Source organism: Cheilinus undulatus, linkage group 22 (assembly GCF_018320785.1).
Source record: "Cheilinus undulatus linkage group 22, ASM1832078v1, whole genome shotgun sequence".
NCBI lineage: Eukaryota > Metazoa > Chordata > Actinopteri > Labriformes > Labridae > Cheilinus > Cheilinus undulatus.
The window spans coordinates 4,676,519-4,695,387 of NC_054886.1; the positions used below are offsets into that span (position 1 = coordinate 4,676,519).

General features: G+C 38.4%; 1 protein-coding gene across 2 annotated transcripts in view; it reads left to right on the forward strand.

Annotated features, from left to right (window-relative positions):
- LOC121504569 (interleukin-13 receptor subunit alpha-1-like) overlaps window positions 1-18,676 on the forward strand; it is a 33,130-nt gene extending 14,454 nt beyond the window's left edge. Inside the window, exons 3-10 of one of the 2 annotated variants that reach the window (XM_041779460.1) lie at window positions 2,375-2,501; window positions 3,036-3,135; window positions 7,232-7,419; window positions 9,769-9,902; window positions 10,421-10,544; window positions 10,739-10,835; window positions 10,919-10,994; window positions 17,987-18,676. In XM_041779460.1, coding sequence (XP_041635394.1) covers window positions 2,375-2,501; window positions 3,036-3,135; window positions 7,232-7,419; window positions 9,769-9,902; window positions 10,421-10,544; window positions 10,739-10,835; window positions 10,919-10,994; window positions 17,987-18,082 — 942 coding nt within the window. In that variant the 3' untranslated portion in view covers window positions 18,083-18,676. The remainder of the gene's footprint in view (window positions 1-2,374; window positions 2,502-3,035; window positions 3,136-7,231; window positions 7,420-9,768; window positions 9,903-10,420; window positions 10,545-10,738; window positions 10,836-10,918; window positions 10,995-17,986) is intronic. The other variant, XM_041779461.1, reaches the window with a different exon arrangement.
- The last annotated feature ends 193 nt before the right edge of the window (window positions 18,677-18,869 follow it).

Genomic DNA, 18,869 nt, shown 5'->3' on the forward strand with positions numbered 1-18,869 from the left:
TTAAGTAGTGGAAGTGGATCTTTGGTAGTGGAAGGTGCAACAATATGGATATCCGAGGTAAAAAACGCAAAGAAAAGGGTGGGGCTGAGACGGCGAGGGAAAAAAAAAGTGACATTTAGAGAGTGAAGCCGCTAAATGTCGCAAATTAACTGAAATGTTAAGCAGCACAGCCAGCAGCTGCAGCACTGGCGCACAAGTTCATGTTGATATTAGCAGCATCGATGAAGTGAGTGTTGAGGCCAGGACTCGCAGGAGCCACACAGCTGTGCAGCCTCAGCGTGGTATGGCCACCTGTGATGTTGAGGGACAGAGAGATGAGCTGGTGGAAGTTCCACAGACAGATACAGGGCAAGTAAGTATGGAACATGAGAAAGGGAGAAAGGGAGTTACTTGCTAGGGCTGATGTTAGCAAATGTTATTCAGGTTGCTGCATTTTTATCTATACCCAGTTTGTGTAACTCAGTACAATGCAAAAAAATGAAATGAAACAAAATGAAATGAAATAATGATTACAGAAGTTAAAACAGCTCCACTTTAAACATTTTAGCTGTAAAATGACACATGCAGCACTAATATTAAGAAATATTAAAAATAGTACAAAACTGTTAGGGACTGTTGTGCTTTTACTTTTTATGTTTTGGTAACATTCCAGTTTTCTGATAATACTTACAATCTTTGAAGACTTTGAATACAAAAGTTACATTTGTAGTGGTGTATTTTCATTATAATGTGGTATTATTATTTGTGCAGTAAGATTGATTACTGCATAAATTAATTAAGATTACTAATAAAGTAATTTTAAGATTGTATGGAATAGATGATATAATATGCTGTTATAATCAATTGGATACATAAAACCTGTTTTTAAAAAAAATCCATTCCATCATTACGTATCAAATAGGGGGAAGATGAAATGAGAATGAATCATAGAATGAAATCATCTTTAACTGATTTAAACAACTTCAATGTTGTGTGCCAGGCGTTGATGAGTTTCCACACACTGATTATGTGGACCGGGCTGAGTCAAAGTCCAGGGCTGTTTTTTAGTCCCAGTCCATCCCTGATGCCAACAGACAAACATGGTGGTGTCAGTGTGATGGTCTGGGGCTGCTTTGCTGCTTCAGGACCTGGACCACTTGCTGTGATTGATGGAACAATGAAGTCTGCTGTCTACAAGAAAATCCTGAAGGCCAACGTCCGGCCTTCAGACCTCAAGCTCAAGCACTCTTGAGTATGCAGCAGGACAACGACCCGGAACGTATCAACAAGTCCACCTCTGAATGGCTCCTAAATAAATAAATAAATAAATAAATAAGGTTTCGGAGTGGCCCAGTCAGGTTCCGGACTTAAATATAATTAGATGCTGTGGTGTGACCTCAAACGGGCAGTTCATGCTGGAAAACCCTCCAATAAGGTTGAGTTTAAAAAATTCTGTGAAGAAGAGTGGGCCAAAATTCCTCCACAGCAATGAGAAAGACTCATCACCAGTTATCACAAACACTTGATTTCAGTTATTGCTGCCAGGGGTGGCACGAACACTTATCAGGTTCAGGGGGCAGTTACTTTTTCACACAGGGCTGGATAGGTTTGGATTTTTTTCACCCCTTAAAAAATTAAATAATCATTCAGACACTGCATTTTGTATTAACTTGGGTTGTCTTTGTAAAATATAAAAATTGGTTTGATGATCTGAAACATCTAAGTGTGATAAATATTCAAAAAAACTTCAGGAATCACTTTTTCACGGCACAGTAGAATGATTGATTGCTTATGTTTTTTGAACAATATTTGAACAATTGTTCAGCCCTACTAAACATAGGTATAAAAAGAGGACAAAGCATGTATTGTTGGAGAGGAGGATGCATGTCTTAAAACTCGGCGACAGCTAGTGTTTTGATTGGCCAGATGTGTGCTTGTCAGGAATGAAACTTTGAAAAAATTGACCACGGTTTGAAAAATATCAGCTGCAATTTCTCTTGCCGAGATTACGTTGCTACTGTGGACTTTATACAAATTATTTCTACGGAAAAAAAAAAAGTTTTGTGTGCAAGGGCCATAAGTCATGGTTCCAGACCATACTGGTGCTGTGTAGCAGTGCAGCACTCATCTACACGATAACTCAAAAAGTAAACATAATAAAATACATGTCTTTGACTTGATTCGATTCCCAAATTAAGAAATCAACAAGAGCTGCTTCTCATTATCAATACAGACTAAAAATGATTTTAAATTACAGAATAATTACATTACAAACATTCTATTTATCTGTTACGGTACACAATTAGATGTCTAAAAATGGTCCTGTTTGGCAGCCATTATTGTTCTGAATATTATGTGACTGTTAAATTAATATCAATGCCTTTATGTGTTGCAGAATGAGGTCGAAACTCTTTTCTGGACAAGATTCAGAGTGATGGAGGGAGGAAAACTAAAACTGTCTGTCAGAACTCTCTGTGGTCAGGAGAAGAGTGATTGGGTTTCAGTCACCACCCCTTACCCAGGTACCTGTACAGGTTACTCTAAACACCAACTCTCTGTTTAGAAACCCTTTATTAGGGGTGCACCGATCGATTGGCCAAAATCGGTATCAGCGCCGATTTCCTTAATTTTAGGAGATCGGCGATCGGCCGATCCTTGTATATAAGATCGGTGGGTAAGATCGGTTTTATATGCCTCTACCTACTAAAATGTGAAAAATGAAAGACTAAAGGAGCTGATATGATTTAGTAGTTTGGACAACAATGCTTTAAACTTTTCATTTATATTTGAGAGAACTACCTCGTGCAGTTAAAACAACAAGTTTGTATTGTTTCATGGGTATTGTTCAATGTTATTCCATAAAATAAGATTGGAACATTGAAGGTGTATGCTGTCAGTTATAAAAAAAACTGGTATCGGCCACAATTGGAATCGGCAGGTCAGGCTTTTTAAAGATCAGTGATCGGCCAGAAAATTGTAATCGGTGCATCCTTAACCTTTATATTTGAAGAAGAAATACAGTTAAAGTTTACTGTTTGTTTCTCTGCTCTTTCCAGACCTGGTAGAAAACTTTACGTGCTCCCTCGAGTCTTCACAGCTGACCTACTGCACCTGGAACAAGGCCAATAACACTCAGGACCTTCGGTTTTATTACCAGTATGTGTATTTGTTTGTTTATTAAACATTTTAAGTTTTGTGCTCTCAGATATCAGGAAACAGATCACCAGAGCCATAGTTCTCTCTGAGTCATGAATAAACACACCATTATGCATGGTATTCCAGTAATTTGTAATACGGTACTTCCCGATTCTGTTTACAGTAGTTAGCTTTAGCTTTGTCATGTAGCAGATGGACTGGACTCATGCAGGGACAATTAGCAAGGGCTCCATTCAGACCACATTCCTCAGGATTAGTTGCTCAGTGTCAGTCTGTTTTTATACAAAGGTTTTTTTAAAGGTTTTTCTGCTTTTGCCAATAGCCAAGGCTGCATTATTTTTTCAGGATTCTTGTAAATTTTGTCTTTAAAAAACCTTTGAGAATTTTTCTTCAAACTTTACACAAGCGTCCAACGTGACTCAGGACAGATACGACTTTGGGGGTCATAGTCATTGAACAAAATGTTCATCCCATACCCATAAAATACACCTGAAAATAAAAAAGATTTCAAGTTTATTTAAAGAAAAAGAGTTTTAATACATGTTGATTCTGTCCTCATCTCTTACCATGTTGAAAGTGGTTGAAATCAGGCTTTGGATGGAACAAACTGATTTCATTGTGTTTCAAAACAAAATAACATTTCTGCTCTGTCCATGGTGGACTGTTTTTAGATATTTTTTTGGGCTTCCTTTAGAAAAGGGGCCTTTATTTAGAGACAAGGACAGTGGATAGAGTCAGAAACTGGGATGAGAGAGTGGGGGAGAAAGGCGCTGCATGCTGGACTTAAACCAGGGTGGCCGGTTCACATGGGGCACGGCTGGACTGCTAGGCTGTCTGCGCCCAAGTCCACCAGTTTGACCAGTTTTCAAACAACCAACTCCACACTTCTTATCCAAGAAACAGATTTTCCTGAAAAATTAACATGTTTTGACATTGTTCCCAGTTGATACTGGCCCTGTTCACAAACACTGGCCATCAGTCGCATAATGTGGCATTAAAAGGTATCAATTACCGACGTATATTTCTGGGTTTCCCATCAGTTATCTAGACCAGCCGTTCTTAACTGGTCTGGCTTCAGGACCCTCCATCACTCCTTAACAACAAGCCACGACCCAAATCGAGGAAGATTTTTCAACTTTTCAAATTTATCTAATGAAAAGATGATGCTGGTTGAGCAAGAGATAGTACAGAATATCACAGTATGCCAACATACAAAAACAACCGCTTAATGATCAAGCAACATAACCAGCAGGTGGTGATACTTAAGAGGAAAATATTCCTTTTAACACTTAATTAGCAACATTTTAAATAAAACAAAAAAGGACATCATAGGGAAACAAAGTTTCAAGAATATGAACGTGACTGTGGTTGTGATAACCAGCACTGTTTTAATAATATTCAGTCAGTAGCACTTAACAACCCTTGAGCTTGAGGCTGATAATAGAGACACTTCAGGAATAGCCTTTTTTAACAGATTTAACAGTGCTTCATGCAAAAATCTGACATAAAACAGTGCAACTACTAACAGGGTTTTTCCTGGCTCATATTAAGGCGGTGGTGGTACCATTCTGATCATACGTACCCTGACCTTTCTAGGGGGGTCCGGGGGCATGCTCCCCCGGGAGAAAATTTAGTAAGTTTTAAAGGTTATTAGATTAATTTAGTAAACTTTGAGAGTGGAATTTAGAGGCTAAATCTACTGAAAATGTTTTTCCTTTCATAAGTTCGTGCTTTAATTTTGAACGGTTTCCTGGTCTGACCTGATAAAGGTTTTAATGATACAAGTTTTGTGCCTGAAAAGCTGTTATTAACATCAAAAAGCTTTTTTAATCTTTCTTCGATGAATGTTTAATTTTATGTCCATAACAACTAATTGTCCACTTAAAAAAGTCATGTGACCTGCACAATCATCTCTGATTTTAACTGAAACTAGTTTCCACCAGAAAGTTGTCTGCCACACTCTTGATGTCATTTTACCCTTTTTCCCTTAATAATGCTGGTGTTGTGTTTAAGTTTGTTATTATTTTATTTATAAGCCATTATAACAAATTATCTATAATAATATATGAATAATATAAGTAATATGTAATGTGATTTCTGGGTTAAGTTCAGAAGGATCTTTATTTCTCTCTGCTTATATCTTTGATAAATAAAATCAGTGGAACTGAGAAGTTTACTGCAGCTTCTGCCTGGAGGAAATCTAAAATATCTAACAAAAACATACAGTCAGTGACCGGTCAGTTCAGCTGGTGCTTCACATCGTTGACCTCCTCCTCCTCCTAACCTGACCTCCTCTCTCCTTCTCTCTGCCTTATCAGACGGGTTCGTGCGCAACGAGTTTTGATCATGATTTAAATCTGCTAATTGTCAATACTGATCCATATTTCCTGTTCAGTGATAGTCTGATTGACGCTAAGTCTTAGTAATGACACGCTGTGGCCTAATCATTTAAATATAAGGACATTACCGATGTATAAACGCACGCTAACCAGCCCGTGCACACGTGACAGAAATAGCGGAAGCGCGTGCACAGGACAGCGCGCTGTCACACGCCTATCTATGGCATTAAGTAGAGGGAGAAATGCAGAGATGATAAAGCCCTGTGTTTATCCTTAAAGCTAAAAGTCTCCTCTGCTTTGCGTGTTTTTAGCTCACACACTCAGCGCAGCGTTCATCCGCGCTGTGTTGATCCAAAGACAATAGGAAGTTCAGGAAACTCGCGGTTCTTTTCTTCTTCTTTGGCAGGTTTGGCACCAACTCCTGGGCCCAGCGCCGCCTAAGTGGCGTAACACCATAATTTAAGTTAAAAATATCATCCACCTGCTGTAATGCTTGTCAGATATTACAGTTTTTCATGACGTCCGAGCTTTGAGAGCCGCTGGCGGCATGAAATTTCCTGGTGGCGCCCGCCAGTGAGTTTAATATGCAGGAAAAACCCTGTACTAAGAAATTTAAAATCCTCAACAATGTGAACCTTTAGCTGAGTACTCACATACTGAATATAAAACTAACACAGCTCTATTAGAACTATTCAGTCACCTGTTTAAGCATCAATCATGAGGCTGACATAATAAACATTTCAGTAGCAGCCATTTCAAAGGTGTCAAGTGGTGTTTTCATGCAAAAAAATAAATAAATAAATAAAAAAACATGAAATACAAAAGTGCAACTAACAGAAACACAACAATTATGTAGCTTTAGCTGAGAATTATGGTGGACCAAACCTGTCAAAATTAAAAATAAACAAATAAATAAAAGTAAAAATAAAAAAATTAAATTAAAAAAATTTAATAGAAAAAATATATAAATGGAATTAAATACAAAAATAGAAAAATATACACATAAATAAATAAAAAGTAAAAATAAATTCAAAAATAAAAAATAAGACTCAAAAATTAAATATAAATACATAATTTAAAGTGGAAATAAATACAAAAATAAATATATAAATATAATTAAATATCAATACATAAATAAAAGTGCTCAGCTCTCACATTTATTTATGTATTGATATAGACACTGTCAGAGTGGAAAAACAGAAGGAAATGTTATTCAAACGAGGGGGTGGTCCTTGGTGTGTTTTGGGTTGAACTGGGTGCCTATTGGTTGATCGACATGTGAGTGCCAAGATCGACTTTGCATGATTCACGGAAGTCTGCTCTGTGAGGAGCAGCAACAACGGGAGGAAAACGGACTAATATCTACTTAAATATGAAATATTTGGACTCGACAGAGATCCAAACTGTTTCCTGGTCTGTGGATATTGATATCTGGCCACAAATCAAGTTTCCTGACGTTTATCTGGACCTGATTTTAAGCACACAAAGCAGAGCCTGAAGGCACATCAGCCTGGTCTTCTATCCGTGATGGATGTGAAACTAAATTGATGCTGATGTTTTGTGAATATGAAGCCTTAGAACAGTTCATTCTCTTCTGTAACTAGCTGTTCATCTATTGGCACCCCCCCCAGGTAGGGAACCACTGTCCCAGTGTGGGTTGACAAAATTGGGCTTTGTTATTTCAATGTTGAGTCAAGTTTCTAGCTTGTGATTTAGGAATAATGGGACTTTTAACCCTTTTCTCCCATCTTTTCTAGGTTATTTGATGAGTTATCACGAGATGAAACTCCTTTGACAGAGTGCTTATTGTACAGATGCTCCGAAGGCATCAAAACTGGCTGTTATCTGAAGGCGACAACCACCCAAACCATGAACATTCTGCTTAATGGAACCGTGGACAACGAGCCTGTCAGGAACACGTTCAGTAGATTGCTTAAAGAGAATGGTAAGCAGCACAGTTCAGATTTAGCACCAAGTTTCTAATGAAGGAAATGTTGTGTTGAAATATGTCCAGCTTCCTCATTTAGTCTCAGAGCTATAGAAGTTCTTCTCTGTCCTTTGTTGGAAATGTGACAGCAGTTATCATGATGGGGAGGAGCGAGTCTGTCACTGTGTGTGTTCTTTAGTAATGTAGGGTGTGACACAATCAAAACATGAAGCAACACATAAAGCAGCCAGTAAAGAAGAAATAAAATAGGTGCCTGTATTAGTGCTGAGGGATATGGACTTGAATTTATATCCTTTTTTAGCTAAATGGATAAACAACATTTTTATATTAATATTTTTCTGTAAAGAAATAACAAATGATTAAAGCAATACCAGAATGCTAAACTTTTATAAGATTCTAGTAAAAGTCAAACAATATTGGCAGCTGTTTGATACCATGGCAACAAAAATGCAAGTCCTTGGAGACTCAATAGATTCTTTTCAGATGCAGCAGTGATGGCCAAAAGTGACGTCTACATAGAGAAACTACCAAAGGCCATGTTTTCAGCTCTTTGTGACTATTCCAAAAGTGCAACAAAATATAAACATTCTTAATTCTTAAGCTACTTTTATGCACTTTAAGTAGTGAAATATTCAGGCAAAAATAAAGTTAAAAAGTTCAATAACACTTAGAGAGAAAGGACTTAAAACAGCCTCCATCTAAAGCATGGATGAGTGGTGTCCTATGACACTCGTGTATGTTCCGTTTCCACAAAGCAGTCCGGTTTGGTGCGGTCCAGTTTTATCATGGTTAAGCACATGAAACTCTGATCTTACCCGTGTTTCCTCAGCTGATGTACCACCAACCTCCAGTCTCTCCAGATTTTGTGGCTCAGCTCAGTAGAGCTGGTTGTTTGGCTCCCAAACGGCTCTTCATTTGGTACCAGTTTGGCCTTTTTAACATGGATTAAATCAGGACAAAGGATGGAGGAAAGGAAACTTGGACTCAAACAGAAGCTATTGTGCCATGAAAAAGTAACTTGAGTCAGGAGTTAGCACATCTGAGGTCCAATAAATCAAAGAGGACTTGGGCCAGGTGTAGAGATACTGAGATACTTTTAGAGTTTGCTCTTCACAAGAAGCATCTGATGATGTGAACCATGTCCTGCAAAAAAGAGATCTCAGAAGACTTTCGATCAAGAATTGTTGAATTGCATAAGACTGGAAGGGGTTCCAGAGTCATCTCAAAGACTTTAGGGATTCACTAGTCCACAGTTAGACAACCTGTCCACAAATGGAGATGATACAATACCATGCATACTCTCCCTAGAAGTGGGTGCTAAGCCAGGCTGACTCTAAGAGGTAAAAAGAACCCTAGAGTACAGCTAAAGGCTTAAAGGAATTATTGAAACAACCAACATCTCTGTACGTGGGTCTACCATACGCTAAAGATTGAACATGGCGAGACGCCACAGAGGAAGCTGCTGTTTTCCAAAACAGACATTACTGGATGCCTGTAGTTTGCAGAGGAGCACCCTGGCCACCACAGCGCTACTGGGAAAATGTTTAGTGCAGGGTTGAATTGTTTGGGAAGAACAAGCAGCACTACATATGCCATAAAAAGGGTACTGCATACTAACATGAGAACATCATCCTCACAGTGAAGTACAGTGGAGGGAGTATCATGGTTTGGGCTGCTTACCATCATAGAGGGAAAAATGAATTCCCAAGTGTATCCAGGTATCCTACAGGATGATGTCAGGGTGGCTGTCCTCCAGCTGGAGCTTACAAGAAGTTGGATGATTCAGCAGGACAGGGACCCCTAAACATGGAAGTAAATCTACTACAGCAAAAAAAGAGAATCCACCTTTTGGAGTGGCCCAGTCAGAGTCCAGACCTGAATCCAATAGAGATGCTGTGGAATGACCTCAAGAGAGCTGCTCACACTAAACAGCCTAAGAATATGGCTGAGCTGAAGCAGTTCTGTAAGAAAGAACGGTCTAAAATTCCTCCAGGTACTGGAAATGCTTGATTGAGGTTATTGCTGCCGAAGGAGGTTCAGCTAGTTCAGTAAAGGCTTTAGATACTATAATTGTTTGTGTGGTATCAGGTTAAGCATGTGTTTGTCTATACTTGTGACTTAGATGCAGATCAGAGCACGTTTGATGCCCAATTAATGCAGAAAACTAGATCATTTCATACTTTTTCTTGCCATTGTATATCATCCACACTCTCTTAACCCATATCTGTTTTAAATCTACATCTATGTTTGTTAGAAAGCTGGTATTTTTTTCTGCTTACTGTGTTTTACAATAATGTCAGATTGGTTTGTAATAAGTGTTTCTCTGTACTGTCCTTCTCTGTGCAGTAGAACCTCGTCCCCTCAACTGGACCGTCACTAAAGATAATAATGAATTCGTGATTCATTGGAGCCCTCCTGACATCAATGATGGATGGATATGGACGTATAAGATTAAGTACACCAAGTGTAATGAAGAAAATGTAAGACACAAGAGTACTATATGTACATTTTGCTAATGATAATAAGAACCCCAAATTTTTGGAATTAGGGTTGTAGTCTTCAACTGGCAGATATTCATAGATAATCAAAGCGATTGACTGGGGTGCACATCTCAGTTTATTAGCATGATGCTAACACATGGAAACTGCCTTAAAAGGCAGTTCCATTTAGAAAATATTCTTAATGTTTCTACGGTTAAAAATAGCAATTAAAGTTTTTTAGTCGTTGAAAAACAGTACTCACACATATATGAGACAAATTCGGCAAAGAGTTAAATGGTACAATTTTGTCTGGCAAAATCAACTCAAAACATGAGTTCCTCTCTTGAGACTTAAGAAAATACATGACATTAAAGATGTTTTATGCAGTCAGGTTTCAGTTCTGTAAAAACTGTTTTCAATGTAAATATGTTGTAAGCTGTAATAGTTAGTATGCTTCAACAGAATCCAGTCATATGGGTTTTTTTATTAGTTGATAAGTGTTCCTTGTTTTCTCACAGGAGCGCAGACAAACAGGAGGGATGTCTCTTAGGCTGGATATTGTCCCTCAATGTCCGTACAGGATGCAGATTAAAGCAGTGTATGATGGCATAGAGACGCCATGGAGTGAATTCAAAGACTTCGGTATGATCATGCTATTCTCTTTAATGATTTAAACTATAAAATGTGATCGTTGAAAGCCAACAATTTAAAAATGACTATATGTTTTCATCATTGGTTAACACAGACACATAAAGAAGAATCTGAGACTGCTGGTAAAAATTCCCTTTGCTAGTCAGCTGTGGTGATTAATAGCTTTTCTGGTGTTTTGTAAACAGATGCAGAAACAGATCCCAATGCAATGCTGTATGCTGTAATTATCATCCCATTGATAGTTGCTGGCCTGGTACTCTTTATCTTCATGTGTTGCAGGAAGTACGTACCTTCTTCTCTACCTTCTACATGGTTCATATTCATTGTGTTTTGTTTGCCTCTAATATTCAGCATTCTCTCTGCAGGAATAAGGACAAAATTTTCCCTAAGATACCAGAACCGCGGGACCTCCTCAGCGATATTTCAGACAACAACAACAAGGTGATTGAAAATTTAAGTCTGGCTTTACTGGCTTCTTGTCACATCCTTTCATATTAAAAGATGAAGTATGGCCTTTTGGCAGTCTAGATTATTTGCCATCTTGACCAGATTTAGTTGAGACTAAGATTCCACCTTAAAAATCCGCAAAGTGTGTTTCAAAAACAGGTACAACCTGCTTCTCCATACTGAAATGACATGTTTTTGAGTTCTTAGCAGCTCTGACAGTCGTGACAACCTTTAACTTTAGAGAATAACTAGGGGATGCCACAATAAGGTATCCAGTTGCATACCCAAAACAGTGAAAGTACAAGCTCTGCATTATTTTCTGTGGAAATGCTACTCTTAGAAATGCTGTAGGCCAGGGGTCCTCAATTAGTTTTTCCTGGATGCCAACATTTTCAAGGACAGAAAGCCGAGGGCCAGACATGATTTCTTAGATGTTCATATATATATATATATATTATATATATATATATATACAGTCATTGACAAAAATATTGAACCCCTGAAATTTTTCCAGAAAATACATCATTTCACCCATAAATTGTTGCAATCAACAAATGTTTTTGGTATACATATGTTTATTGCCTTTATGTGCATTGGAACAACACAAAAAAATGTGAAGAAAAAAGACAAAATTGACATAATTTTACACAAAACTCAAAAAATAGTCCGGACAAAATTATTGGCACCCTCAACTTGATATTTGGTTGCACAACCTCGGAAAAAAATAACTGAAACCAATCGTTTCCTATAATCATCGACAAGCTTCTTACACCTTTCAACTGGATTTTTTGACCACTCTTCTTTTGCAAACTGCTCCGGGCCTCTCAGATTTGAAAGGTGCTTCTTGCAACAGCAGTTCTGAGATCTCTTCATAGGTGTTCAATGGGATTTAGATCCGGACTCATTGCTGGCCACTTTAGAACTCTCCAGCGCTTTCAACCCCAAAACATCCTTGAACCTCCACCATGTTTGACTGTAGGTACTGTGTTCTTTTCTTTGTAGGCCTCATTCTGTTTTCTGTAAAGAGTAGAATGACGTGCTTTTCCAAAAAGCTCTACCTTAGTCTCATCTGTCCACAAAATGTTCTTCCATAAGGATTGAGGCTTACTCAGGTACATTTTTGCAAACTCCAGTCTGTTTTTTTTTATGTCTCTTTGTCAGCAGTGGGGTTCTCCTCTGTCTCCTCTGGAGGTTGTTGCTCCAGAGGAGACAGAGGAGTGCTTCATCTCATTCAGATGACCACGTATGGTCGCTGACACTTTTGCACCCTGAGTCTGCAGGACAGCCTGAATTTGTGTGGAAGTTGACTGAGGATGTTTATCCACCATTCCAACTATCCTGCGTTGCATTCATTTGTCAATTTTTCTTTTCCATCCACGTCCAAGGAGATGGTCTTGAAACCTTGAGATTGTTCAAATTTTTCCACAATTTTGCTTCTTAGGTCCTCAGACAATTCTTGGGTCCTCTTTCTCTTCTCCATGCTTGGTGTGACACACACAGGCACACAACACAAGCCAGCCCATTTTTTGAGTTTTGTGTAAAATTATGTCAATGTTGTCTTTTTTCTTCAGATTTTTTGTGTTGTTCCAATGCACATAAGGAAATAAACATGTGTATACCAAAAGCATTTGTAATTGCAAGAATTTCTGGGAGAAATGGTATATTTTCTGGAAAAAATCCAGGGGTGCAAATATTTTCGTGCATGACTGTATACACACCCTCACACAGAGTATGGCTTAATTAGCTACACTTTAGACAGAGGATTTATTTGCAAGTAATCTAAACAGGTCAGTCATGCTGTCCTTGTATCAGGTGGCATTTTTTTCACATTTTTAATGGTTTTAAGACCCACTGATGCTAAATTTACAAGTCTGGAATATTAATTATAAACATTCATACAGCATGACTGTTCATGGCTTTAAAATGGCAACCTATTGTCCACAATATCTGATCAGACCCTGAGATTATTTCAGCCAACCTGGAATCAGTGCAGAGTCCAGGAAGAGTGTAAGTAACCAAATTTAGTGTAAATGTTGAGCCTTAAGCATTTCTACAGATATAGCCTTTTGTGATGGTTTATTTTGTAAGTTTTGTATTGATTTAAGATGGGGTAACTTTACTTCCTGTGTATCAGTAGCAGACTTTTACTTTGAAAGTGCCAGAGAGGAACTGACTGAAGTAACACAAGGTAACTTGCCTACGGTGAGAAAAGTTAACGGAGCAATGTAAACAAAGAGCGCTACGGTAGAAAGTGAAAACCTACACAGGAAAATCTGGGGAGTAATTTTTCCAGAGTAAAAAGTGTTTTACTCCAAAATAGTCAAATTTACTCTTTATTGATTATATTTATCACCAGCCACCAGGAGAGTTGGAGTAAAAACACAGAGTAAATCTGCTGGAGTAAAACTTCTAACCACACCCACTTAAGTATCAACTCAGCTGCTATCACTCATGTACGGTCACAGCTGCAGCTCGTTAGGTGTCCCAGCTGTAGATAATCCTTGGCAATCAAGATCTTCTCACCTGGTGATGACCCTTCAGACACCTGTGTACTACAGCCTCTAGTCAGGTAACTCCTCTTAACCTTTGATAATCCAGTGATTTTTCAGTGAGGTTTTTTTTCCCTTGTGTAACTCCATCCTTTTAGTTCTTTAAGGGGAGGGGATATTTCAAAATTTTCAAAAAACCATGTATGAGACTGTCAATGCATCTGTTGGCAACGGCAGGCAATGCTTCCATCATGCCTTCCACACGTGGTGAAGCCACTGCTTTGCCACACTGTGTCTCCACCCTTCCAGGGAGGGAGTAATCAGATGATCTGGATCAGTATCTGGATCTAATCATGTTTTTGAAGGACTCTTCACTATTGGGAGATAAGGCTAATGGTGGAAGTTTGCATTTTTTTTGAGTGCTTTCTACTTTCATATGGTGGCAAGCAGTGATGAGGAATGGCTCCTAGATAAGTTACATGACTTTGACAAGCTCCAGCACAGGAAGTATAAGTAGCTATAATTCAATCTCACATACACTCACATACAGACATGGTGGTCCACAACATTGACCCCCTCACTCATGGTGTCACACTTCAAAAAACACTTCTCACTAAAAACATCAACTAATAAACTAAACATGCATAATTTTTTAGAATGTTGACGTTCATTGCAAAGTCGTTATTATGCATGTTTAGTCTATTAGTTGATGTTTTTAGGGAGAGGTGTTTTTTGAAGTGTAACACCATGAGTGAGGGGGTCAATGTTGCAGACCATCACGTCTGTATGTGACTGTATCTGTGGTTGAGAATAAATAATAGCTGTTCATGCTTCCTGTGCCAGAGCTTGTTAAAGTCATTCAACTTGCCTGAGAGCCATTCCTCATCACTGCTTGCATCAATACGAAACCAGAAAAACACTCAGAAAACACAGACTTCCACCATTAATGTTACCTCCCAATAATGAAGAGTCCTTTGAAAACACTACTGGATACAGACAGTGCTCCAGATCAGCCAAGTACTCCGTCTTTGGTGGGGGTGGAGACACAGTGTGGTAAAGCATTGCCTTGGCCACATGTGGAAGTCATGTTGAAACATTGCCTGTCGGTGCCAACAGATGCACTGACAGTATCAGCCATGGTTTTGGGTACGTCAACATATTTAAATCACGTAGAATTTATTCAAAGAAATTATATAAACCAAATTTAAGTAAATTAGGTAAATTCTATGAGCTACATTTGTTTTATTTAATTTCATTACATAAGAGGTATTTAACTGTTTATATTAGAATTACTTAATTAAATTGGATGGAAATTTGTTATGTAATTGAATTACATAAACCTGGCAAAATTGGTGAATTAGTTCTTTGAGTGCAGGCATACAGAGTGAGTAAATTCTTTGCCATCAAACATTAGCTTGATCTTAACAGTTGCTAAAAATTGAATTCAGATAATTAATTTAATGTTTTCTTACCTCTGCCAAGGAGGTTATGTGATCGGCAGGGTTTGTTAGTTAGTTAGTTTGTGTGTTAGCAACAAAACTAAAAAAAAACTCCCCAAAAAGTTTTGGAGTTTATAGAGTTTGAAAGACGCACGCTCGGTCGAGGAGACGAGTCGGAGCTTAACAGAGAGAAAGACAGCGAATTGTAGCTAGAATACTCACAATGCTGGGAGGAACAGAGGAATATTCACCTTCTGCCATGACTTGGTGAGACCCTGGGTGAGACTGTCCGTGCATCTGTTGACACCGGCAGGCACCATAACAGTCTACCTTTGGCAAAGTCAATGTTATGCCTCACCATGTTTCCACCCCACCAAGAGGGAATAAGACGGAAATGTATTTACAGTGAGGTGTGGTGTTCTGCTGTAATTTGTGATAAAAATCTACGAATAAACCTTTTAAGAAAAAGTGTAAATAAACAATGAAATACTGCTAATCTTAATTTCTAAGAGTACACTGAGAAAAAAAACAGATCTATAATGAATAAACTATGGTCGGAATTACTCTGTAGTGAGTACAATTGCAATAGAGTTGTTTTGATTTTGTTCATTGTGGAGTACAAAATCATCATTTAGAGTTAAATAAAAACACTTGTTAGAGTAAAAACAACTCTGAAAACATTACTCTGCAAGCAGAGTGAATTTTACTCCAAATAGACTGGGACCAAATGTTATATTTTTCAGAGTAAAATTTTACTCAATTTGAGTAAAATTTACTCAGGTAAATTTACTGTGTAGCACCCCCTGTGCAAGCATTAAGCTCTTACAGTGAATTTTTATGCTTTTGGGACTTCTGCAACTACAGTTTCTTGACTTTGTCAAGTTAAAATACACCACGAAAACCATCAGTACGAGAGTCAACCGTCATTCAGTCAGGAGGGATGCTACAAAGAGAGTGAGAGTAGGATCCTGCTGAGATGTTTCCCTGACTGCTGCTATATTACTGCTCAAAGAGCTACAAACCCTCACCTACTGAGTGATTATTTCACCCGGCCTAGGATGAGTGCAGAGTCCAGAAAGAGTCCTCACCTCACCTACTGAGTGAAAACTTGACTTATAAGTACATGTCTGAGCCACAACAGTTGTTCTTATGCATGTCTGTTCTCTCTGAGTCCCCCTGAATTCCCTGCGTGCATCAGGTGTGTTTTGTTGCCCAGGTGTGTCCTAGTGCTGAATGTCTATGCTCAGTTTCAGATTTGGGTTTTGCCTGTGCAGAGTGCATTTATAGTTGGAGGTGTAACCAACATGAAAACAAGGGTGAAGAACAAGCAATTGTAGGCTGAGAAAGATGAAAATTCAATCAGATCCATTGCAGAAACATTGGCCATAGCCAGTACAACAGTTTGGAATGTCCTAAACAGAACAACAACCTCCAGAGGACAGGAGTGAAGGTATCACCATCTACTGTTCACTGAAGACTTCATGAACAAAAGTACAGAGGCTACACCAGTAGAGGCTAACCACTCATTAGAAGAAGAAGAAAAGGAAGGCTAGGCTGGAATTTGTCTAAAAGTACAGCGATGACCCTCAAAAATTCTGGGACAAAGTTTTTGGACTGATGAGACAAAGATGAACCTTTTCCAAAGTGATGGAAGGGATAAAGTTTGGAGAAAGAAAGGATCTACAAGGTGGAGGTAATGTCATGACTTGGGCTTGCATGGCTTCTTCTGGTACGGGCTCATTAATCTGCACTGATGATGTAACACGTGATTGTAGCAGAAATGAACTCAGTCTATGGAACATTTTGTCTGCAAATTTAAACAAAGATGCAACTGATTAGGAGATCTTTCATCATGCAGCAATAATGACCCTAAACACACTGCCAAAACAACAAAGAAGTTCATCAGGGGAAATAAGTGGAAGGTTTTAGACTAGCCAAGTCAGTCTCCAGACCTAAACCCTACAGAGCAGGGGTGGCAAACTCATATTGAGTCCGGGGCAAGATTTGCTCCAATGAGAAGTCCTGAAGGCCAGACTTTTTAGGCCAGGATTGTGAAACTCAAACTTACTAGTTCAAAAGGGGAAAAAAAAAACAACAAAATTTAAATGCAAAATAATGTTTTTAAAAAGCAAATACATGTGATAGAAAGTCAAAATCACAAGTTTAAAAGGTAAAAATATGACTTAGAATTTTAAATTGTGAATCTTCAAGGTCACAACATGAAAAAGTCAAAATCATAAGTTTAAGTAAGAATTGTGAGATGCAAAATTGAAAGTATGAAGTGACAACATTAATTTCTTTTCCCACCTCCCTGACTTTTTATCGAACTACTTTTACTCTTTACTTTTTCTGATTTTTATAATTTAACAAGGATATTTCAAATCATCAGGGTTAAGTCTACACTTTTATACTGGAGGAAATCTGCAGACCTCCTACTGGTGGGCCAGTTATAATAGAAAGATCGTATGATCTTGCGGGTCAGATAAAACTGTACCACTGGCCGTATTTGGCCCCCAGGCCTTGAGTTTGACACCTCTGCTATAGAGCATGCATTTTATATGCTAAAGAGGAGACTGAAGGGAGAAACCCCCCAAAACAAACATCAACTGAAAGAGGCTGGGGTGAAAGTCTGGAAAAGCATCACAAAAGAATGTAAAAGTTTGGTGAATGAATCTATTTGAAGTCTATCTGTTCCAATACTTCTGCTCACCAAAAAAAGAGGACAAAAGGAGTTAGATAAGGCAAATAACTCAGTGAAAACTCACCAGATTCAAAGGCTGAAGAGGAGCCAGGTTACCTGACTAGAAGCTGTAGTACACATGTGCCTGAAGTTCAATACCAGATGTGTAGATCATTATTACCACGGATTATCTGCAGCTGTGACCATCCATGAGTGATGACAGCTGGGTTAAAACTTGAGAGGGTATGGTTAAAATTTTATTCCCGCAGAATTTTATCTGCTTTAACTCCACCTCTGCCTTTGCTATCTTTTTTGGCCTATGACCTTCTTTTGCTTTGTCTCACATATTAAATGAATTTTTTCCTTCTTTTTTTACAGAGTACTCTACACAACCTGTACATCCCGGCAGAGGAAGAAGACACTTGCAGGATCACTCTGGTGATGGATCCCCACACAGAAAAAAACATCTCCTGATAAACCTCGACGATTTCTGTTTGCAGCAGCTCAATATCTCTCACATCCATCTCCTGCTGAGAGATTGTATTACTTAGCTTATAAATCCTGGTGATTGTTTTTGGTGGAAACTTTAGTAAAAGGTTTTTCAGGCCTTTAATCAGACACTGTTTATCATGTGATCAGATGAACTTCAACAGTGCCCTGCTGCCCTCCTGCATGTAGTTGTTTTCAGACTGATGCAGCTGAAATTCTTAAAGTTTTTTACTGTTATTTTGAATATGCAGACGTTAGTTACACTGAATTGTCTTTATCAGGACAGGAACATGAGGGCCAATATTCCATCAGTACCTTGTAAATATTTAATATGTTTGATGCCCTGTTATACTAATGCACACCACAATCCATCTTTTTCATAGTACTATAAAAGTTTTTGTATGCTATGTACATTTAGAGTGGACGAGATAAACTCCTTCAATAATAGTATACAATAACAATAATAATAACAATTTATTAGGCCTGTAGTCAGCCAAAGAAAAACTTGGCCTGAAATTACGCCCACACACTGACCAAACAATGAGTCATTCAGGTAAAAAAAAAAAAAACAAAGAAAAAGAAGACAAGACAGAGACAAGCAAAGCAGGGACTCATATTGTTTAGATATTTTCAGTTTGAAGGTGTTGAAAGGCTGTGTCTTAATTCATGTGGGTGGGTGTGTGTATACATAAATCAGGGGTTCTCAACCTTGGGGTTCAGACCCCCTTGGGGGTGGCGAGACACTGAGAGGGGGTCTCCAGATTCCCTAAAA